General features: G+C 41.3%; 1 protein-coding gene across 1 annotated transcript in view; it reads right to left on the bottom strand.

The window, feature by feature from the left end:
• The window catches only part of FGD5 (FYVE, RhoGEF and PH domain containing 5), a 64,894-nt gene extending 46,869 nt beyond the window's left edge, over positions 1 to 18,025 (bottom strand). Inside the window, exons 1-2 of the mRNA XM_062500746.1 lie at positions 18,008 to 18,025; positions 7,529 to 10,472 (exon numbers count right to left, since the gene is read on the bottom strand). Coding sequence (XP_062356730.1) covers positions 7,529 to 10,472; positions 18,008 to 18,020 — 2,957 coding nt within the window. The 5' untranslated portion in view covers positions 18,021 to 18,025. The remainder of the gene's footprint in view (positions 1 to 7,528; positions 10,473 to 18,007) is intronic.
• Between the last annotated feature and the right edge of the window lie 6,329 nt (positions 18,026 to 24,354).

Genomic DNA, 24,354 nt, shown 5'->3' with positions numbered 1-24,354 from the left:
TCACTGTTTTTCTTTGCTGCAACATCTGAGGTACAGAAATTTATTTTTGAACCACAGACAATTGAAAAGAAATAATTTCAGATGTTGTAGAAACCAAATAGGACTGTGTCCATCTATTGAGACCAAGACCTGTGGGTATTTCCTTCTCCTGTGGCTACTGTTTTAGACACAGGATTGTGAGAAACTCAGAATCTAATTTCCAGTTCTGACTGATTCAAAGTCATCACTCAAAGTGATCTGGAAAACCAGACCTATGAGAAGAAGAGCCTAGGTTTTCTATATCTTAGGATACAGGATATAGGAGTTCCTTTAAACTCTGTCAAAACAGATGTATGGTTCACATACAATTAGTGGATTTTTCTCTTTTGAAAAATATTTCAGCTCATTCTAATTTCAGGTTCTAATATAAATCATCAAGGCAGTCAAATCACAAATTGCTGTTCACATCCTCAGAGGTACAAATGTACCCTAAATGAGCACCTGATATAGCATAATTTATCATCCAGACTACACTTATATAGTCACTTTTCCAACTATGACACATTTACTAATGCTCTTCTGACTACAAGTCCTGGATCCTCTTAGAAAACGATGATACATTTCATAAAATGAAACTCTCTGTTAACATGGCACATATCATAGGTTGGAAATTAGGGATATGCTCCTGATTATTACTACTTTGTTTATTTTTTGGCAATGTAATTTAGTCACTAAAACTTGGTACTAGAGTCTTTGTGTTCTCTTTTCCTTTTGTTGCCAGTTCGTTATTCCATATTTTCCATGGAAAATACAGTAAGTTCAACATAATGAACACCATGCTGCCCTGCAGGACTCTTAAGATGCAAGGCAAGTTGTTATTTCCCTCTACTACCAGGATCAATTGCTTTGTCAATGTCATGCAGCCAAATCTGGGGACAAACCAGGGGAAAAAATGCAGTGAAACTAGGATCAAGTGAATTTAATTTTCTTGCATTTCAGAGACTCACCCAGTTATTAAAATAGAGTATTTCCAGAAGGAGAGAAACAGATCTTAACTGCTAATCTGGAGGGCTAAAGGAAAGTGCTCTCCTCTGTCTTCTAAGAGGTCAGGATCATTTCCCAGATTAAGATTAGAGTTGGCTGTACTTTTGCTTGGCTGAGGTTTTTTTAAGTTGGAAAATCAGGTTTGGATTGATTAAAAATTACACAGATTTGTAATATTTGGCTAGGATGACTCTATTAAATAATTCTGGCCTCTATCCCAAATAATTGTGGAAAATCAAAACTATCTTAATTCTGCAACTCAAAAATATGGTTTCATTCAGAATTTACTTCAGTATCTATTTTTTTACTTGCCAATGAAACGATCAGAAAAAATGTCATGAACCACAGAATTTATTTATTTTGTTGGGGTTTTTTTCTCGGACTTTTCAATTAGGCATGAATATTTTATCTCTCTTGTAGCCCCTGAAGCAATGTTTTTTCTTAGAACTGTAATCAAATGGCGAGATAAATTACTTGTCCAGCCAACTTAATATATGTCCCTCTCATAGTGCCTCTTTACCTTGGATGTATTCACTGTGATGTAGTTTCATCTCACTGCCATAGTCTGGACTTTCTAAGCCTAGCAATGTGAAAGCAGAAAGCGTGAAGGAGAAATTTTGAGGTGCCCAGTTTTACCTCACATACTGCCCTTTTCTATTTAAGAACCAGAAGATTTGACTTCAAAGATGTGTTGTACTGTATGCAGTCCATTACTTCTGTAGACATGTGTGCTAAGGAAGAGTCTTTTCTGAGTTCTTCTAGCCAACTCTCAGAACTAAGAATGCAGACTGATACCTGAAATGTAAGAGGATAAGAAACTTCTATCAGAAACACCGAACTAGTTATCCTCAATGAGGTCCACCTCTCCAGAGGGCCCATGACGGGATGAAGTGGGTTAATATCCAAGTTTAGTAAATGTATTCAAGGCATAAAGGCAAACTGCCAACAGACTGAAAATGTATTTAATTTGGGACAGCTGAGAATAGCTGGATGGAGACTGTGGAGCAGACATATGCAAATATCCCTTGTCTCAGTTCATCAGCACCTAGCTGTGTTTCTTTTGAGAAAAAAAAGTTTGAGTATCCCTGTGATACTGATAAAGCTGGTGTAGCATGAGTCAGACAGAGTAACACAAGGCGCTCACTAATGATAGGTCTAAATCTGTTTGCTCTAGAACTTTCATGGATAGCATCTAATTAATCCAGCCAGTTACTCAAGTGAAAGGATCATTTTATAAGCATTTAAGCATGTAAGCATAAGGATAATTTTGTATTTTATAAGAGGGTTCTTGCCAAACACCTTGCACCTCTTAAATATGTTCTTCCATCCGTTAACTCTAATTGGTCAATTGAAGTAAAATTAATTGTTGTATGCCACAGAACATCAAATTTGTAGAGGAGTTTTTACATTAACCCCTCTTCCAATAAAAGAAGAATTCTTGTAGGATAATTAAAAATGTTTTGTACACTATAAATAACTTTGCTGGGTGGTACAACAAACCAAAAACTACTAGACTGGATTTGCATTTAAAATGCAATAGCATTCTGTTGCTTTTGTTACAAATCTAATCTAGAGATATACCCTGTGACAAGGAGCAGTGGATTCTGGAAAGGCTACAGCATTCTAATGTGCCGTCTCTCCTTCAACAAATCTTCTCAGGCTCCTGGCTGGGGGTGGGAGAGCAGAAAGGCATGCACAGAGCAAGGCATGCAATAACATGTCATGTTTTTGACAGTAAAAGGCCTGACCATTACAAACATTTCATCACCCTGTCTGCAGCACTTGCTTTCTTTCTGCATGGTGCTAGTAATGCTTAAATCACACCAGTATCACCTCTGTGCTCCATAATCATCATCCAGGACAATTCTGCAACATGCATCAGACTCTCTCCTCTTGTGTATCTCCACTAAAATGTATTTCTGGTTCATTTAATAAGAACAGTGAAGACAGAGAAGTCAGTCCAGGCATAAAAACCCTCAGGATATTAAGAGGGTGTTGTGTACACATTCCTTCATTTCTGCAGGGTACTTTGATCATTAAAATAGCCATCACAATGAAGTCCACCTACTAATAAAGCCAACATCTGCTGAGGTCTTTGGACCATTTCCTGGAAGGTATATGAGACTGTGATTTCTCACAAACAAATGCAGCAAGTTGTGTCTGAACAGCGGCAGCCCTCTGAGGCTGTGCTATGTATACAGGATGGTGATGTGCAATGCAAAGCTGTGCTGGGGGAGCACACTAGTTTCCTCACAACGTATACTGTTCCCCACACATCTGCATCCCCAGCATGAACCAAGACAGCTCCATGGATATGAGGAAACAGGAGAGCAGTCATGGAGCTGCTGAAAAATTGATACCTGCATGTGGGCAACGTATCTTTCATTCTTTGGTATTATATATGACATTACTGACACTGTCTAGAGACACTTCTCAGAGGTGCTTCTTAGAAAAACTCTCCTATCCAAGAGCACTTAATATCTTGTTTTTCTTTGTCTAATGCCTGACAATGCAAGGTGAAGCATGCCTTGTGCCCAGCTCTCAGCAGCAGTGGGTTATCTCCTGCAGACTGCTCCCTGTCTATGAGCAGCTTGAAGTCCTGCATTAACTGCTATCACCTTCTAATTCTTTGTTGCAATTCAGGCAATACTCAAGTAAACAGAAATGAAAACATTACTCACGTCCGAGCTGGCTGTAACTGTTGTAAGATTTTCAATAAGTTGTGCACGGCCTGAAGTCAAGTATAGTACTGCAATGAATTTACAAAGCTTTCTTTCAGGTCTATGCTGCAAAATTCAAGAACTGGTGAAAGCTCATGAGATTTTATTTTCCATCATATTCACCAGATCATAAGTGACAATGTCTCTTTCTCTTGTCTCTAGGCTCAGGCCCTTATCCTCTTTCCCTCTGTGACAGCATTTTTATGGGACCTTCGCTCATCTACAAGATACAGACCACAGCGCATTTCACACTAACATAAACTATGTAGAGATTATTATAAGTGATTTTAAAAATATATATTTCTTTAAAAATCCTCTCACAATGCTCATGATCACTTTGGTTGTCTTCATCTTAATGAGTGTCCCCAAAATTCCTTACAACTGACCATAAGGGTCTTTGAAGGAGCTAAGCCCCAGTAGTACACCACTTCTGTGCTATCTCCATGACAAACATTAACATAACACAAGCACTGGGAAATGCTAGACCTACAAAGCCAAAGTTCTGTCTCTTGTCTTATCAGTGCTATGGTTGCGTGCTAGCTTAGTGTGGCCACAGAGCAGGAATTTAAGAAGCAGAGAACTAGGAACTGAGTGGAATCAGCAGTTAGAATCTGTTTTCCTGTGAAAGCAACAAAAGGAAAGGATGGGAAAATCTTTCCCAAAACAACTATCTAAAACCTATGCTGAATCTGTAGCGCAAAACCTGCTTTGCCTCTATTTGTCTCCAGTATAGATATACCTTGCTTCTATTACAAATGCAGAGTAATGCCAGCAAAATTCTCCTTGAGTTTTACCATAAACAGGAAAGTATGGCAACTGAATTGCTCACTGGAATGAGAACTCTTGATATCGTCAGCATATGGGCAAGTCATCAAGAACAAAACCAGCTAACAAACCATGTTTTTATCTCTGCCCCTGTCTCATAGAAAATGTCAGAAAAATCTGGAAACTTTGTGTTGCTTTTCCTTTTACAACTACTCCTTGTGTATGAGGTTATTTTGATTTTCTCTAGAATGCTTCCCTCTCGTTTGCTCTTTGTTGGGGCAGAATCAACTATAGCCTTATGGTTTTCTTTGGGCCATAGTTCACCTGGATGAATTGTCATAGGAAGGGGTAGGTTTCACCTGTATAAAAAACAATCAGGTGCTTTAGCAGTACCTATCGCTTCAGCTGCATTTTCTATCCAATGAGTGAAAGGCTTCAGGAGTTTCTAGTGGCCATTCTCCGCGCCCAACTGATGAAATACCACAGCTGCATTTCTCAGAGCTGACTAAAATCTTGGTATTGCTGTTAGGATTCTCCTGCTAGCTGCATGGCAGCACACTTCAAATGTCTGTCCTTTTAAGCATGAAAATTAAATGGGGAATCTTCTCATCAGAGAGTTTCTGGGAAGTTTCCTCCTTCCCCACTGTTCCCCAGTCATACCCAGTAGGGAAGGTTCCTGGTTTACCATAATCTTATATAACACTCACATTCCGTTCTCTGAAGTTTGATAATAAGGTTGTACTTGGCTATTCATCAACAATGTAGCAATTCCATAAGGTATTACCAGATGCTAAATACAAGTGGTCTGTGGGTGAATGCAATGTTTATGGGTTCAAATACCAGGTATTGCAAGGGTGTAATCCAACACACTTGTACTCCCAAACAGCTGAAAAAAAGTCTCTGAGCAAGCCGCAGTTCAAAGGAATTCTTATCCCTGTGTGGTTGTGGTTGAGGTATATTTGGTAGGTATTCTTGCCAGAAACCTTAAATCCATGGCGATGCATTTGTAGGCCAAACTACTTTAGCAGCAAATAAAACATCTATGTCCATACATCATGTCTGCATGTGTAAATAGGTGCACCTACTTGTACAGTTAGCTTTGCTTTACAATTAGACCATACACTGTTTATTCAAGTCTGTTATGCCACTCAATGTGTATGTACATGGGATATGTATTTACATTTCATCAGAGCTTTTCAGGCATGTCTTTGTCCAAAACATGCTGACAAATACAGTAAATTACAGCCATCTCAGCGGTAATCATGTCTGCCTGGTGCTCTTCCCCTCCACCCTGGTTATCTTGATAATGGGGCTGTACAGCAGCCTAGCCATCATTTCATTCCCAGTGGTAAAAACTGCATGCACAACAAGCAGCAGGCTGAATAATTATGCTCATGCCTTGACCTCGAGACTTCCTGAACCAGTTTGGATTGGCTCTCCCTTTGAAACTACAGGCTTCCACAGGAAGTTCATAAATGGGCCCAAGTCACAGCAATTGACATAGTCCTAATATTTTTAACTTGGTTCTTCAAGAACTACCTAAAATGGGTGGTGTTTCATGGACACAAAAAACTGGCCAGTTTTTCCAAAAGCAAATGTCAGTGCTGGGTAAAATGCAAACCATTGAAAGCAAGTAATGTAGCTTTTGCTGCTCTGGGGATGTGGTGGTGTGTGTTGTGAAGCCGCACTGCGCTCCACCATGTCCCTGTGTCAGCATCACTAGAGCACTCAATACTGCAGGCAGCCTTCGTCTCCAAACAGCTAAACTACAGGCTTGTTTTCCACATCCCTCAGCTTCAGGTGTGTTTGGATCCACTGCTTAAGCCTTGATGCACTCTCTTTTCCCATGACCTACTTACTACCCCACATCACTTGTGTCTTAAAAATGGTTTGCAAGATTCATTCAGAGGTGTTAAAGAAAAGTTCTTTTACTCCCTAAGTCTAAAATACCCTAAGAGGGGTTCGTGAAATGCCCATGGTTTGTTCCATCCACAATGACAAGAGAGGTGATCAGAAAAAAAAAAATGTTGCAAAGAAACACAAGTATTAAATCTTTTAGAGAATGGTGGATGCAAATGGGCATGAAAACCTTACCTCTAAGATTTTTATCTTTTTCACACAGCCCTAACAAAAGGCAACTGCATTAAAGATATTCCTTCTCATTCATTTCCTTTGCACCTTGTTTTCTCATTACCCGTTAAACATGAACTTAATGGAAAACACTCTTCGTATTTACATGACTGCACTTCCACTGATTGTACGCTATAATCTGACAAGAGGTGCAAATTCAAAGGTGTTGACTGGATTGCTCCTATGTTCCTATGAAAAAGACATTTTCTTGTTTACAAATAACCTAATGGAATGGGATGAAAGATTGTTGTTAATGTTTGCAGTGCATACGATTTCAGAACTATTTAATTCATTTGTAAGTTAGCAACTCTGTTGAAGGGCCATGACAGTCCTTAAAGCAACTTCTAAAATTCACTGTCCAGCCTGATTAGTTCATGATTTGGGATTTTCTGGTCTATACTTAACTGATATACTTTGAAATACAAATTATGTATATATTATTGTTTTGAGAAATTGACAAGAATTTAAAAAAGAAGCAGGACCCCTTCCAGCAAATAGGCTCTCTTTTCATTCAGTCAATAAGTCTTTCTCACTGAAAAACAAAGCAAGCTCTCCCCATTTCCCCTGCCAGCCACAAAAATTAGATCCACTGGATAAACCAAATAATTTTGAATATTCTTTGGTTTCTGCCTGCAAATCATAGGATCTGGACCTGGTATTCATTTACAAAGTAAGAAGTTAATTCAATGTCTTTTTTTTTCTTTTTTTTCCTTTTTTTTTTCCCCCACTGATAAAGGCTTATCTTGCATTCTTCCAATCTTTCTTGTAAGCATTTCCTGAGAGAGGTACAAGTCAGCCAACATGGAGAATCTGCCTATAATACCTAGCAGGGAAGGCCTTGCTTGTTTGGCCAAGGCTAGCAGGTCTTACATAATAATTTCTTACAGTACCTTTCTGTCTCCTGGTCTGTGGTTTGCTGCTTATTCTCAAAGCCAGTGAAGCTGCTCATATCCACGTAGCCATCATTCTCATTAGCAGCAGATAATGCCCTGCTTGGATCTTCAAAAAACTCGGTAAAAGTTCCTGCTCTGTTGGATCTCCGAGGAGGAATTTGTATGTTTTCATAGTCAGAGCTCATAGCAGGAATGTTCTCATAGTCAGATGTGTCGGCATTGGGAAAAGAAATAGACCTAGGTTTCATTAATGGGAGTGGCATGAAAGGAGGTCTGGACCTATCCTCAAAGGACTCTACCCTTGACACACTCCTGCTGAAGGACTTGGGTGTTCCTTTTCTTTTACCATCCTTACAGAAAAGAACAGCCGAGGGAGACTCAGATGCACGGAGTTTCCGCACGTGTGATTTTAGTTGAGGTGAGCTACTTAGGCTCCTCCCTTCCAGCTCCATCAGCCTGGGAGGCCCATGATAGCTGGACTCTGATGAGGACCTTGAAGAAGAAACATTAACATCTACATGGACTTTATTTTCACTTTTCTTCTTGAACTTTAGAGTAAGAAACCTCTTAAAAGAAGATTTCTTTTTCTTGGAATGCTTAGCAGGTGAATCATTCTCTATCAAAAGAGAAGGTGAACTTTTAGTGATTGGCTTTTTGGTGATGTAGGCAAGTTCAAATGGAGGTGGTATATCAACAACTGAGGAAGGAGTAGATATGCCACACGATGAGAGATGATTTTGCTGGGAAAAACTACCTGAGGAACCATTGACACAAGGCAAAGACAAGTTGTCTTCTGTCCTTTTTATTCTAACACCATCCAGAACACAGACATCACTTTCTCTGTAAACAGAGATAGGTATCTCTCTCCCTTCAACAGAATAAGATCGAGGATATAAAATAAAGTGTCTTGACTTGATTGGTAAAGCCCTGTTGGCTTCCACTGGTTTTCCTTCCAATGAAAAGGTATTATTGCTTAAGTCTTCTGTCCCAGAGCCATTTTGGGAAGTGGGTAGATCAGTTTCAGGTCCAGTTTCTTCTGGAACAGTTTCTGGGACATAGCCTGGCATTCTCCCAGAGAGAGATCGTGTTCTAGTGACAATACTTTTACGATCAATGGGCAGCAAGTTGTTTTCACCATCCATGCCTAATTCACCCCTTTTACTATGATCAGCTCCTAAATCAGTCTGCACATCACGGACAATTTCATTTTCTTCAGGAAGCACGTAAGGATCATCTAGGGAATCACTGCTAGTTTCTCTTTCCTCTGATTCATCACTCACAATGACCACTTCAGGGACTGCTAGATTTTCATGCAAAACATGTTTGGTCCCACATTCTACATTAATTTTGCCATGTTTACAGATTTCTAAGTATTCCTCAAGTGGGACCCCTTGAGGTGAACTTGGGGCACTTTTGCTGAGGCTGTTTGTTTCCACCTCATTGTCTTTGAGTTGCAACTCATCCAGCTTAGAGGCTTCCACAGTATTTTCACTATGCCCTTCAACAGTCACATCTTCCAGCTCTGGCTTCATCCCCGGACTACAAGGTAGACTATCAGAAATCATATCATCTTCATGCAGAGAGGCCCCTTTTGTTTGAAGATTCTCATCTGAATGTTCCATGGGTATTTCCTCACCACATTTATTCTCACAAGGTGCAATCTGACAGCCATCATCCATATTCTCTGCATCCACAGTTTCTTCTTCCCCTTTCCCAGAGTCTTTGCTTGCTTCACAGGCAAGCTTTGATGTCTTCTCATTTCTCCCCTCAGTGATCTGGCAGCCATCACTGGCATTTCCTGTGTTTGTATTATTGTGCTCATTTGGGTCTACTTCCTCCTCTTCAGGAGCTGTTTGATGGATGAACTCTGCTAAACCATTTTTGGCAGCAGGTTCATCTCCACACAGTTCCAAGCCAGGACCTGTTTCTTCACTGGCCTTCTCAGGCAGCATGTCAGGGCTTGCACAGTCATCATTTTCTAAGTCCCCTTCCATGTTCAAATTAAGCTGTGCATGCACACTGTAGTCATCATTATGTGCTAGACACCCATCTGCCATTTCTAAAATTTTAGGCAGTTCCTCCTCCTCTTGCCCTGCCTTCTCACAGGCTGGGATTGATTCATTTGCAGGCAGTGGCATTGCAATGGTATCTCTGCAGGTATCACCCATTAGTTTCTCATCTCTATTCAAAATGTTCACACTGTCACTCTCACAATCACTACTGTTCTTGACCAGTTCCAGGTTGCAAGAAGTTTCTTCCCTGTTTTTGGTTTCAGTACAATCGCTTACAACATCCTCATCTTTATCTACATTCTTGATAGCATCATTATCCTCATCTGAGGCATCTAAGGACTCCTCACAAAGTTCTTTAGGTTGGCCACAGTCTCCAGATGTCTCCTTAAAGCCTGGTTCCCTTGGTTCAGCAGTGTCTGAAGAGCTGTGGTGCTCATCTTCAACAACTTCTTGATTACTGGTATTCTCATCACTAGCAATGTTATCCTCTTCCTTCTCTACATTTTCTAGAGTTTCTGAGACTTCATTTTCCACAGAGGAATCTAGGCTTTGATCATGCTCATGTTCCAAATCATTACAATCTTTGCTGGGCAGCTGAGTTTCAGGAACTACAATGTATTCATTATCTGCCTCAGATTCTAGGCAATCAGCATTGCATCTGTTTCCTTCACACAGCTCTCCATCAAGACACACCAGTTTCCCATTTGCACATTTATTTAAATTATTGTTGGTAGAAACACAGGATTTGCCCTCAGTGTCAGCTGAGAATTTTGGCTTGGGAGCAATAGGTGGCTTGGGACCCCTTGACACAGAGGTCTGGTTATGAAGAATATCAGCTCTTGCCAGTGAAGGAGAAAATTTGGAGACAGGTGCTGGAGAAAGATGACTGATAATCTTTGGTTTTGGTGCTAATGGTGGTTTTGAGATTTCTGGAGAAAAGAGACAAAAGTCATGTTAGTTATCTTGGTTTCTTATTAAAGCCAGCAGAACATATCCTGCAATACACTTTATCAGTGACAGATGTAGTCCATGCAGATGTAGTCCAGCCAACGAAAGGCTGAACTCTGAAAGGAGAACTGATAGAGCAAAGCATATGGACTGTCCTTCCATGTGCACTGTAGCTATTCCAGTGAGCGCAGTTTAAGGTCAAAACTGAACTGAACTAGATGCAGCCCTAACGCACTTGGGGAAAGATGTACAGCTGCAGAGCCAAGGGTGTATCATACTTCTACCCAAAACAAGAAGGGAGTTACTGGCTTAAGCTCAAATTCTGTTTTCAGTGTAGAGCTTCTTCAGCCCTTTAGTCAAAAGATCCTCCATTTCTCCTGTAGATGCCAGGATCCCTTGCAGATACAAACTTCTCTAAACAACAAAATGCATTATAAAAAGTTAATTATCTTGCAACATAAGGCCAGCCTTGTGTGTCTAGTGGTAGTGCTGACACATTTGTAGGGGAAATCAAGCAGACTTGCAATAAAGTAGATTGAAGCTACATGAATTAAACCATATCTATATCAATATTTTATTCACAGTAGTTTGCCTGCCACAGCCATTTCCATCTGTCTTGGTCTGAAATTAATATCCTTTAAAAACTAAATGAAATGCTGAAAGACTGCATAAATAGGCAACAATAGGAACCCTCCCTTGTGAGATTTTTTATGAGATAAAATACGTAGTGTGTAGAAGCCAGCATAACAAATGGTTACAGATGGTAAGAAGTAGGGAGAAGTGGTTTCCTCCTATTGCTGTTTCCTAGCCACCAATAGATAATTACACAGTTAAGCAATCAGAAATCTCTATTTTTATAATTTTAATTTACACATTGTGGTGGAAAAAAGGAGGGTTCTCCATTGTAACAAAAAGCACAGGACAAACTATTTCATCATGACAGAGACAAACAGTTCTTTGTGCATAATCTTCATGCCCTACTCACAAGAAATAACAGAACAGCATCTCAAAAGTTGGGACATTGTTCCTTTGTGAAATCCTATCCAAAATCATGGTATAAGTTTCAGAAAATGTAGCTACTATGCTGTTGCATTTAGAGTATTTTGAAATGCAGACTTTAGATATGTAGAAGTGCAGTTAGAACTGATCTGTGCAGCGTACTGAGAATAAAGGAACGCTGAATGCAAACTGCTTGAAAAGGATTCACTAATTGTCCTGATATTTGGTGGCATGACATTTTTCTTACTGTTATCCTAGTATAATTGGAGTAATTTGTACTAATACTGGCCCATTTGTTTGCTTAGACTCTGGGAGACATAAAAGGCTGTTTCTTCTGATCTTCTTAACCTTCCTGAAATTTATTCTGATACTCAGAAAGAAGTTGACAATTTGGCATTCTGATGTAATCAGAAAACAGTCTTTCTAGAGTTAAAAGACACCAGAGAGATTTCATCTAAGTTAAAAACCGAATCGGTGATCTCATCCCAAAAGGAACATAAAGTCTGTTCTAAGCAGGTGCCTTATCGCATCTGCTTCAGAATTATTCTGTATCTGGAGTTTTATCCAATCCAGTTGCATGTGGGAGACTTGACTCATGAAAAAGAAGGGAGAGGGAACTGTGTATTCACCAGTTTGCAGTTACTGTGGTGTTTCACAGTATCCACTGCTGCTTTAGGCTGCCGGATGTCTGTCCTATCACTGAATGGGTAAGTCGTGTTCCCCCTGTGCCCCCCCCCCCCCCCCCAACATTAAGTCAGAAACTTTATGTGTCAAACACTCCACCTCTTTGCTGAAGAGACAGTGCTTCTTTTGTAGACTGTTGAAGTTGTAAACTTCAAAGTTGAAGACTGCTGCAGACAGCAGTTGAAGGCTGCAGAGTACTGAAGACTCTCACCAGTTAAAAACCAGGAGGCAATAGAAGTGGGTTTAGTATCTTGTAAGTCTGGTGCCCCAGTGAGATCTACCTTTCAAATTTTAAAATCAGTTATTAGAATGACTGAACATCCTAAACTAACTTTCTGGTTGTAAAATGAATTAATTTTTTATTAGCTAAAACTGAGTCTTCACACCTTTACCACCATAATATGACACTTCTAGGACTAACTCCAAAAAAAAACAACCCATCACTTTGGAGGTACTACACCACTTTCTGCAGTGCCTGGCCTTTCCTAGGAATGTGTACCCAAGAGTAGGATACAAATACTAGTCTGTTCCTGGAATGCGACAAAACTTGAAGTTTCTACATTCTCATCCTTGCTCTTGTCAGAGAGTGTCTGTACTGAAGAAGTGAATAATAAGGAAAAGACTGGACTTTAGAGAATGCAGGGACCTTCCAAGCTTTGTCTTATGAACAATTTTGAAATAAAATAATGACATTAATTCATTTTTTCTAAGTAAAATAACCATGGAGACATCCACTTAAAAGAAATACAGCTTAAACAATTATCCACTTTAGAGTGATAATTTTCTACAGCAAAAGGATCAAATAATCTTGAGTTTTTCCTTCTGCTACCTTTAGTAACATTGCTGTTGGAAGAGAACTTATGGTAATGAACCCTGTTCACAGTCTGGTAATAGGCACTGCCATGGCCTTCTCTTACACACTTGTGCCAGCTACTGGTCAGTACTGTTTCCTTACACAGTTTTTTTCCTAACTGCTCTGTCCATTGAGCTTGACTTTCACAAGGCTCTTTAAACAATTTTCCTTTTTCTTTGGTGGGGGTGTGAGGAAGAGGCAGCGGGAAGACCACAAATGTTTGTTTAAAAAATAACCCAATCAAAAGAAATCACAACTTATTGCCCTCAGAACAATTTCATTCTGCTTCAAATTCTGCTTCCTTTGCTGTCTGAGCCACTTGAAAGGTTCTGGCTGTAACTGCTAAAGGGACACAATGCAACACTGCACCATAAGAAATGTGTATGCTCACAAATAATTGTGCATGTTTATTTTAGGATGTATTTTATGTTAGAGGGAGACACACCCACCTTGTGCTTAAAAGGAAACGCTAGGGGAATACAAATTCCTTTAGCCTGCTCCTCCCCTTATTGTTCAGTGCTTCCTTGTACTGACAAGGACTGCTTCCTCTCCTTACCCACCTTCCTTCAGGCAACCCTGCATAGTTCTATCCCTGCCATGATCCATATGAAATTGCATTACATTAGTGTCCTCCCGTCCAAGTTTCTAAGCAGTCAACAAGTCAACAGCAGTCTAGCAGCTCACCTGGAATAGCTCTCCTGGAATAGCAATCAACCCGTCCAGGCTTCACTGTTCAAGTGTTTCTTTGAAACAATATATATTTTGTAGTGCAGTATTACCAGAAATACTGCAACTACCACTTTCAAATGTCTTCAAATTTAGCCTAGAATTTAATTAAGGCTTATAAGGGACCATACCAACAAAACACTGCCACCAAGAACTAACTAAACACTGAGGTTTCACATTTGCCTGGATATATGTAGACATGTCCCAGGGCCATAAGCCTTTGCTAGTGGCTCAAGAAAGTACATAGGTCCACAGTGCAAAATACTGGTTGCAGCCTTGACTGGTGATGCAATCCAGTTCAGGCTTCTTTTAAGATGCTGAAAGTAGGTTTTTAGGACCAATGAACTTTTGTGGACCTGTGTTTCCTTCATGCCTTTGGCATTAGTTCAACTCAGACATATGTTAAAATGGGAAAGGCACTGAGGACAGAGGGCAGAAATGCATTGTTCAGGGATTTGCAGAGGTTTTGTATGAAAGTGACAAGGCAGATGAAGGGGCAATATTGCAACAGCAGGATTGGACTGCACCAAACCCAGAATCCTGGTGGAAACCAAGTTTTGTCTGCCACTGCTTCTGCCCAGGAAGAAGGGATTGAGATCCACAGATGGAAAGTGTCTGAGAAACAGAAGGTAGAGGGAGGATCTCCAGACATGGACATCAGAAAGTCTTGCTCAGCTCTGATCAGCAGTTTTGTAATTTCACATAGCTATATCAGAATGAAGTTAAAACTCATTTTTTAGAAGGTTTTGGTCTAAAGTCAGGAATTGGTGGATTATACACCTTAGTATCACTGTATTTTAATCCTGTAATTAATTGTTCATTTAAAAAAATGAAGCCCTTACTTCTAGTTAGTGCTGCCTTGCTTCTATCTCCAGCTCATATCTCCAGTATTTATTATTGTTGTTTCTTCCATTGAAACATCCCATTTATCATTGTTTCTTCCATGTCATTAATTATGCAATATTTGATGTAGAAATAGTTCTCTTTGTTTTACAGCATATAATTGTATCACTTATTTCATGCTACTGGAGAAAAGTCTGAGATTCCAAAAATTACATAAGAAGTGAAAAGAGTTGGATGGGGGTCACTTAAAATGGAAAAGGTATTCAGACTAGGATTTTCAAATGATGTAGGAGTGCAAATCTTCCTATCAATTGGGATTTCAGTTCAGATTCAGGTACCAGTTTGACTTGAACAGGTATTAAATACATGGCTTTGAGAATTTGGACTTTAGGAACTTGAAATATGAGGTCCTGGTCAAAATCAGCAGGCCCCTAAATGCCTCAGACATATACGAAAATGGTATCTCATGTTTTTCCTAAGTCTGATACATTTGAGAAACATCTATCCTCTCTTAGAAGTGTACGTTTTTGTGATCAAAGGTACTTTGTATATAGCAAGAGTGCTCTGCAGTGTGAAGACAGACCTATAGTCAGAAGTAACTGTCCCAGCAATTCCCATGGGAATTTTATCATCTTGGAAGTCATAACTGCAGTATTAACAGCTGGGCTGTCAAAACATATCCCACCCTGCAGAACTAAAATGCTGCTGTGTATAGTTACAGGAATACATCCTCTATGATTAGATCAATGCATTATGACTCTGGGATATCAGGTCAATACCTTACAAATTTCTGTTACTTATATAGCTTTACTGCAGTCATCTGTAAGTATAATACAACAACATAATATCCCACAGTGAAACACTGCTGGAGAAGGGGAAGAAATCAAAAGGCAATAAAATCAGGAAGAGGTCTCTTTCAACAGCAAAAACATCTTGATCCTAAAAATTCTCCCGTGTTTTCACTGTCTCTAGCAAACTGTACATATAAGTCATGCTGGTGGGTTCAGCTATGAAAAACCACATGTACGTGACAAATAATCTTGGTTCTAAACTACTACCACATATTTCTTTTTAATGTAATTTTAAGTGTTTGTGATGTTGCCAGTTTGGCTCTGTTTTCACAACAGTAACTTAACACTGAGGCAGACAACGTGTGGTTTCATATATTGCCTCCTAGGAGCCAAAGAAGATGGTTAAATTCTCTGACAGTTCAGCATCTTTTCCTATATCACTTTTAGTAGCAGCTGAAAGAATATACAGTCTGCTTATATCCCTGAACAATCTGAAGTCTAATGTCTGTACATTTTTCATAAAGGCAGCATCATTTCAGCACCTGGCAAAAAAAATTACTAGAGGCTGGAAGGTCCTATGTATGAGGCTGGCCTGGTCTCTTGTCTGTGGCCTTGGCCTTGCTTCATCTTTCTTTTCATAGAAAGAAAGAAAGTTCTGCATCTCTAAGGATAAGGATAATCCGTATCTCCCTTCCTGTTCTCTGTCTGTCATTATTTTAACTTCTGTGGGATCATGGCTCCCATATATGCCTGCTCATATGACTCTACTTACTGGTGCTATACATTACTTTAATACAAAGACAGCTAATGCTGATGCCCAAGTTGTACCATGTAATAAATGTCCCTACCCTTCAGATTCAGTAGGAAGTTCTGCTTTGCACTGGGGGGGAGGTATTCCTTGCATTGTGCAAACATACAAAACAAAGGCTGAGAAGGGATATGAGCACTCTATAAATACAACCTGGAGGTAAACACCAGAAGAGGAAAAGAACTATTTTTAAGCAAAAGGACAAAGTAATCACAGGAATAAATGGTGTTGAATCTGGTCTGGAAACCAGGAATAGCAGGAGAGCTACCTGAAAAGGTTTTGTTTTGGATGTAATTGGAGGAATTAATAAAAGCAGTAGTAAAAATGGGTGCTGCTTTTGATAATGAAGGCAGTCCCATTCAGTCCTACATACCTGAAAAATAAAAACTGCTAATGAAGTTTAAGCCTTTGCAAATAGATACATCTGATATGCCTTACCCTGCACTTCCGCTGACAACAGGAGTAGATTAGAGCTGGTCTGTTTTAAATAATGGAAAGATGAAGGAAAATAGGTAGGAACATCATTGCTAAAGTTATTTTTGGCTGGCTTCATTTTCAAATGAGTTTGTCTCCTGGGCGAGACAGAATCCAGTCCAGACCAGGATCAGAAAATAGAATGGAAATATCACTAGATTTTAGGAAAGTGTCTCACTCCCTACTCTAAGAGGAAGGAGAATCTTGTTGCTTTGAACTCAGAAGAATGGTATTACACACTGATACAACAGTGGAGTGCTGGGTGTGACCTAAAAGAGCTTTTCCAATCCTATGTTCCTATGCTTTGACAAACAGTAATTCACAGTTTCCCAACACATAGCGGTTGTAGGGCTAGCAGTAAAGGTAAGGTATCTAGCAGTAAAATCTCTGGGCTTCAGGATCTACCCATGCATTGCAAGTGAGGTGCCGAGCAATATTCACCTGGAACAAGGAAACACAATGGAAAATTTTAAGGCTAACAAAAAAGAGCTGTTGCTCTTCCTCTTTCATTCTAGAAGCAGCTTTAAAATTTCCTAAATAACTCGTTAGCACTAATTGTTTCCTGCACTGTTATGTTTTTCATACACATGCCTCACCCCTGAAAATCAGAAAGTCTTGGTGAACAATTCAAAGTCTGCCCCAGTTTTTCAGTGCCTTCTTTTTACATTTTAACTGTTGAATGCCTTGTTCCCTTATTGTGTCTCTTTCACCTTCCCAGTTTCCATCAAGGAAAAGTTCTGAAAAGTTAACAGAAAGGAGGAGGAAAGGTTTGGGTTTGCCTTAGAGAGCAAATTCTCCAAAAAGCATTACTTTTCCCCAAAAATATATCTTGGAAAGAAAGTCACAGCAAATTCCCTAGGAACTTCGTGAACGGTTGGGTGTATCCCAGGGAGTAGTGGGCACACAGCGTCCATTAGCAAGAACAGCCTTGCCGGTCTGCCAGCCTGGTTGCCCCCGAAACACCTAACCTCGCCCGCCCTTGATCCTTGACCGGCTGGGCAAGCAACGGGGCACTCACAACCTCGGGGAGCCACTGAGCACCTGCTGGGTGGCGGGGAAAAGGAGGGCCGGCCCTGGACGGAGGGTGCGCGGGGGAGAGGTGCCAGCCCCAGCGGCACGGGTCAGAATCGGCCGACCCCGAGGGAGAGATGCCTGGACGAAGGGGAATGCGAGCCCCGGAGGAGCTGTGCCCGGGGCAGGGGGTGCTACCCTGGCGATGGGATATGCCGGCCCGAGGGAAGGAGGGTGCAGGAGGAAGGAAGTCCTCCCTGCGTTTGCCGGCCCTGGGGAAAAGATGTCCAGGAGCAGAGACACTTCCCGGCGGGCCCGCGCACTTACCGGCGTTGTTCATCTTCCACCCCAACTTCACTCGCCGGCTGCTCCGGGCGCTCAGCGCATGGCCCCGGGGGCCCCGCCGCCCTCGCCCCTCGAGGCCGCGCCCGGCCCTACTGCCCCTGCGGGGGCACGGGAGCGCAGCGGGACGGCCGGACGCGGACGGCGGGCTGGGCGGGCGGCGGTGTCGGTCGGGGGCGGTCAGCGCCGCGCGCCTCCGCCCTGCCCCGCGCGCGGCCCGTCGGGGGGCGGTGGCGGCGCCGGGGCCCCGCGCGGCCGGCGGCGCGCGGGGCCGAACCGGGCGGGGCAGGACCGACTGCGTGCAGCCAGAGCCCGCCGCGGGGCGAGTCCGGGGATCCCCGAGGAGAACGGAGGGCACGGATGCGGCACGGATGCCGAAGCGCGCGCAGGGTCCTTCGGCCTCCTTTTCGCGCGCCTCCCCTTCGTGTCCCCACTCCCTTTCCACCGCCCTTGGTCTCCCTTTGCGCTCTACTTGGTCCCCTTCACCCCTTTCGCTATCCCCTCTCCCGCCTTCTTCCCTCCTTCCATATCGCCTTCATTGCTCCCCTCCCTCCATCATTTTCCCCCTCTTCATCCTTTTCCTCCTGCCCATTCTTCCCTTCTCTCCACAATTTCCCCCCTTCCATCCATCCTCCTCAATCTATTATTTCACACGCACGCACCCGCTTCATTCCCCGGAGGAAAACGACCGCCCATGCCAGGACCCACCAGGGAACGAGTCCCGGGGAGGCCCCCGCCCCGCCCCGGGCGTTTTTCCCTAACCGGTAGCATCCCTGCAGAGCCGACAGCACCTGCTGCTGGAAGCGGGATCTGGGTGCAGAGGAGCCAGGCACGGTCCCTCGCATACAAACCACGCTTGCTCAGAGCAGTTTCAGGCGACTGCAGGCTGCTGTCTGCAGCCCTCTCCCATAAGCCAGCATCAGGCTCAACGAGGTTAATGCAGGCATCTAGTTTTCGGGCTGGTAGCAGCACTAACACCCAAAGAATATTGGATCGCCCCCTTCCTCTCAGTGGAGGAATAAGGTATAATATAGCCTTGCTACGTTTCCCAGTGGGGCTGGTATTGCTCACGCAAGTAAGTACAGCTTGGCAGACTTCCCTCCCCTGGCAAAGAAAACTCAGGAGGGCTGAGCTGACCTCAAGATTTGCTTCCCTAGTTGGGGAGGGACCTTTCCTTCCCAGAGCAGGACGGTTGTTTGCAGCAAGCCCAGAGTCCTGTGGGCCAGCAGGCTGGGTATGGGGAGAAGTAACACACTGTACCTGTCCAGTGTCCGAGTGGGGGTGTGAAGCTGTCAGTTCTTTGACATTTTGAATCCACCAGGAACCATGACAATTGCTAACACCATCCAGAGAAATTGAATTTCAAATGATGTTCTGTTTTTGCAAAGGGCCTAATAACCAACATAATCCTGCTGGCAGGTACTCTATAGTATAGGCAAAGCTCTTTTTCTTGACCTTTCAGTGCAGTATCATTGTGACTGATGGGGTGTGGAGTGCCTTGCACTGTAGTGCACAGACCTCCCAAGAGAGAAAGCAAGCAGTGAGGGAAATGGGAATTAAACCCTTCTTTCTGTGGACTTGAGTGTCTCCCAGTGAGACTGGTATTCAGGAATGCTGGGTTGTGGTTCCCTGGAGGACCCTGGTTGTATCACTATGGCTCTATGCATGCATTTTCAATCCTGTATGGTTTTGGAGATAAATTCACAGTAACAGCTCTTTCATTACTACTGTGACTGACATAAAGGCCTATATATTCCCTCATAACATAATGTGTCTGGTCTGCACCCTGGTGCAGAAAACAAAATGGATTGCCCTGGTCCACCTATGACCAGCTGTCATACAGCCTTCTCCCATCTTCATATATTTGTCCCTGATTTTATTCTTGCCACCTGCAGCTTTGATGTCTGTGTCAAGCAACATGAATAACATGTCAATAGAAAGCACCATATGTAATAGCTTCAGGAATACAGATTTAAGGTCTTGCAAAAGGGGGGGGGGGGTGGGAGGGATTTTATGGGACACAATGGATAAAAAATGCACAGTTTTAAAAAAATCAACCACAGTACAAGTGATTTGGAAAAATATTCCTTAAATATGTTTTCCAAGAGAATAACTTTTGGTTAAACAGATGCAAAAAACTAAATAATAGAGAAAGGGGCAGCAGGAAGGTAAGAAACATGGTTTCATAGAAGAACTGAGAATGTTAGCTGCAGAATTTGGGGGAATTTCCTAATAAACTGAAAAAAACATAGTCTAGATTGCAGTTTTCTCATACCTAGATACATAATGGAAGAGTGGTTAAATATGTTACTATCCAAAGTAACTGTAAAAGAAATTTTGCAAATAGACAAGACGGTCTTGTAATTAATGTACTATTTCTGCAGTGCCCTTCGCACAAAATCTTTTTTGGTGTGCTGTAGGACAAAGAGCCATGATACTTCATAAGTTTTGATCCAAACAATTGATTTGTGAAAAATTTCACTTTTTCTGTGGAAGTAGCTGAACACTCAAGTGGAACCCTATACTTAACAACAAGGAGACAACTCCTGCTCCTAACATCATGCCATTAGCTCAAAGCCTGGCTAAGGGGCAAGCATTGCCCAAGATTAATTTTGTGACCTGACTCTGCAGAGCCTGAGTGCTTCTCTCAAGTTTCTGACTGCCTGTACTCAAATCCGCTCTTAACCAGAAGGGCAGGATGCCTGGGTACCTCCAGCAGTTGCTGACACCTTTCTTTTGCCGGATCTGATTGGTTTGAACTTTTAACTGGTTTGTGGTGATTAAAAATGTAACCAATGCACTGCTACAATATATTATACTCTTCACCAAGGAATGCATTCTTGAGCAGTTCATAGGAATTTTGGGCTCTGATAACTCCTGCACGGGCAATTAGACTACAATTTGGGTTCAACGGGGAAAACCCCCAAAAATCTGTGAAGATAAAGTACACTTAGTTAGCAAAAGCCTTATATTGTTTTTTATTATTAGCCTAAAAGACAATCCAGGGTGTAATTTCCTGTGCTGAAATGATGAAAAGCTGGAGGATTTTGTAGCTAAAGCAAATAAGAACCATTTAAAAACTGCTTGAAATTTGTCTGTTTACTCTGAAATCCTCTTGGAAAAAAAAAAAAGGGGGGAATTATCTGTATTACAAATGGAAGAATGGGAAGGTGAATGCATGTGAACATGTTCAGGAGATGCTTAAGGATCAAACCAAATCTTTGCAGACAGAAGAGGAATCCCTGCTTTTGCAAGCATATCCTGCAATTAAGGTTTTAAAGGGTGGAGTCCAAACCACATAACACATTCCTTGAAGCAAGCAGAGTTCAGAACAGAAAAATCATTTACCCCTGGAAGAACCCATGCCTTAACTGATGAGAGGTGAAATCAACACATCTAATTTCTTAAGTCATCTATTGCAATAAACGAAGCATGTATTTAAAAAATAATTCTGACTAGTTTTTAATATTGAGAGATATTTTAACTAAGGATTACATGACATAATAGGGATTAACATAACCCAACTACCCATTTGACAAATTTTAGGAATTTAAAGCTCAGATGAATGAGTTCTGGGTTTATAGGTCCCCATCCAGTAAATGTTTTAAGTAAGTGTTTAGATCTAAAGAAGTGCATATAATGTGTTTTAAGTAGGGTTGCTCCAAAATACGTAAGTGCCCTGTTAGAGCTATCTAGCATGCTGGACTCTTATTTTTTTGTCATTGTAAAGTAAGATAGTACTCTTTTTGCCATTTTAATGGAGCTCTGTAGAGTCTGTCTATCATAATATGCTACCTATGCATCCTAATTGTTATTTTTAGACCTCTTTATGTCATTCCATAGGGGTGTTTTCCAAGATGAAGTCTGCTTCTTTATAAGCAATCTTTCAGGGCATTGTTCATGAACTTTCATCCTCCTGTCTCCTTTTCTTTAGGGTTGATAGGTTTGGATTTCAGGGTTTGGAGTTTATTTTTCACTATTTTGGTGTCAGTAGCCTTGCTAAAATTAATTTTCTGGCATTGGATTAAAAATACTGGGGTGGGGGGGGGGGGGGGGGGGGGAGTGTCAGTGTGTTTGATCTCAAAATGACATTGGGCTAAACTTCTTAGTTCCTAGTAGGTAGAATTTTGGAAACCAGCATTGTTTTATAAAACTTCATATGCATCTGGTCTTAGCTGCCTGAAAAATCACCTATTTTCATATTTTTTTTATATTATCTGGTGCATTCTATCTGGTAACATGCCACCCAAGAAACCACAAGACAAAGAGAAGTGGTGACTCTTGGTGACTTGGAAACCCGAGAGTGTAGATCTATAGCACAGGATACATAGGGTAGCTAATCCCTTGTGTTTCTCTTTGTAAGTGTGCTTGGGACATCTGAAAGGCTGAATGCGTAGGGGAAAATTGTTATATTGGCATGGATTAATGCTGATCAGGCCTACTTTAATATTATTCTACAAAAGTGTTTCTATTATTGAAGTGAAGTGGTGCTGCATAACACAAAAAGTGAAGTCATTTACTAAAGCAGGATGAAAAAAAATGTAGATGTTTTAATAACTGCATGCTACTATTCCTTGGTAGGTCAGATAAATTTAAATATAAAATATGGGCAGCTGTGATGAGCTGAGTATAGTAATAGGCAAATATGGTAAATACTGGTAGATAAAAATTTTTCAGTTATTTATCTTTGCTGTGGTGTAGTAGCCCTGGAACCAGATGTCATTGCTACCTGGTAACAAATTCCTGTGTCTATGGAACTTCATATCCTTCAGTGACTGGCATGTCATCTCTCAGACTTTCTTGTTTTCTTTTTCCTCTCTGCTCAAAAGCCTAACTGACACCAAGTCAGGCTCAGAGACAAAATAGTAGGGAGTATTTTAGTGAGAGTCCTGACCAGTCAGCACTTCCCAGTAGCCTGGGAAGCCACAAGAGATGTGCTGTATTAGAATTGGAGTTTCATTGGCAGTATGTGTCTTAAATTTGTAGCTCTGTATCACTCCAAGTTTCTTCAATGTGAAGTTAATATTCTCTTGAGAGTGCCTGGTACAGAAGGAAGTTGAAGATGAAATCTCAGAGATTATTGGTAAATGTTTCTTTGAAAGACAGATATTAAAACAAATGTTGTCATGTTCCTTGGAGACTGAGATGAAATCCTCCACCCTGCAGGAGCCCACTGCCTGGCTAAAATGGAAGTGTCTGAAAGTAAAACTTGTTCATGTCAAAATTTGACAGCATTATTTGGTCATCTCAGCACAATTCAGTACAATACTTCTTGGCATATAATAGTAACTTTTTCCTATTTTTGAGCACCAATGTACCTTTTATGTCAAACAGTTTGCTTGCTGCCTTCACTCTACATTTGTGTTCTTTACACCAAATTTTGATTGCAAATTTGGCAAGAGAAGCCAAATGAAGACAAATACAAAGGGAGTGGAAAGGAAAAGAAGAATGGGAAAGTTATAGCTACATGATGACTATTCTGCCCCAAACAAGCAGTTTGTTACTTTGCTGCATACTTTTATTCACAGCACTATTTTGCAATAAAAGAGAAGCTATTACAGTTACCAGTTATTGATGACTAATACTGCAAATGTGCTGTCTGTTGCCTAGTTTAGAGAGCTCGTTTCAGACTACAGGAGATACTAGATTTTGAAAGATGGTTGATGTGTACAGACCCCAGTATGCTGTAGGAGAGGGAGGCTGCAGGGATAGTGGCATCAGTTCCTGGGAAACTGGTCTGTGTTTTTATTCCTTGCAAAGGAATTGCAAAATACCCCAAATATATCTTTGACTCTCTTTTGATCAAATGAACATCTGATTGCTTCATTCACCATTATCAGTGAAGAGCCCCTAGCAAGAGCACCAGTCCTCTAAGGATGGAGATTTATGTGTTTTCTATTCCGGCTCATGGTGCCATAAACGTTCCTCAGATGCATCAAGTTTATGATCTTTTTACTGCTTAGCATAATTATAAGAAAAGAATATTTGTAGTCAATCGTGCAAAATCTGAGAAACCCCACATTTGGGTCTACTCATTGCTCACTGCTGTGGAAATTTTCTTTGCAACTCAACTGCCCAGATACCTAATTCTCATGTCCTGGCTCAGTTTTTGCCAATGTCTTAACCAGATATGACCTCATTTAATGTAACTTAGCTTCGGCAAGGATGTGTCTGTTAACAGGTCTATCTTTACTCAATGGTAAGTGACAGTTCTGCATTCCAAAGCACTTGGTGCCTTTATTTGGAAAATGTCAATACAGCTCTACTGGCAACAAACAGAGAAGTAGCTGAAAGTATACTTTTATGGACTGACCTACTGCAGTTACTTGTTT

The sequence above is a fragment of the Cinclus cinclus genome, chromosome 12 (assembly GCF_963662255.1).
Source record: "Cinclus cinclus chromosome 12, bCinCin1.1, whole genome shotgun sequence".
NCBI classification, from domain to species: domain Eukaryota; kingdom Metazoa; phylum Chordata; class Aves; order Passeriformes; family Cinclidae; genus Cinclus; species Cinclus cinclus.
The sequence above is the reverse complement of the archived record's forward strand: the minus strand, read 5'-3'. Positions and strand labels throughout refer to the sequence as shown.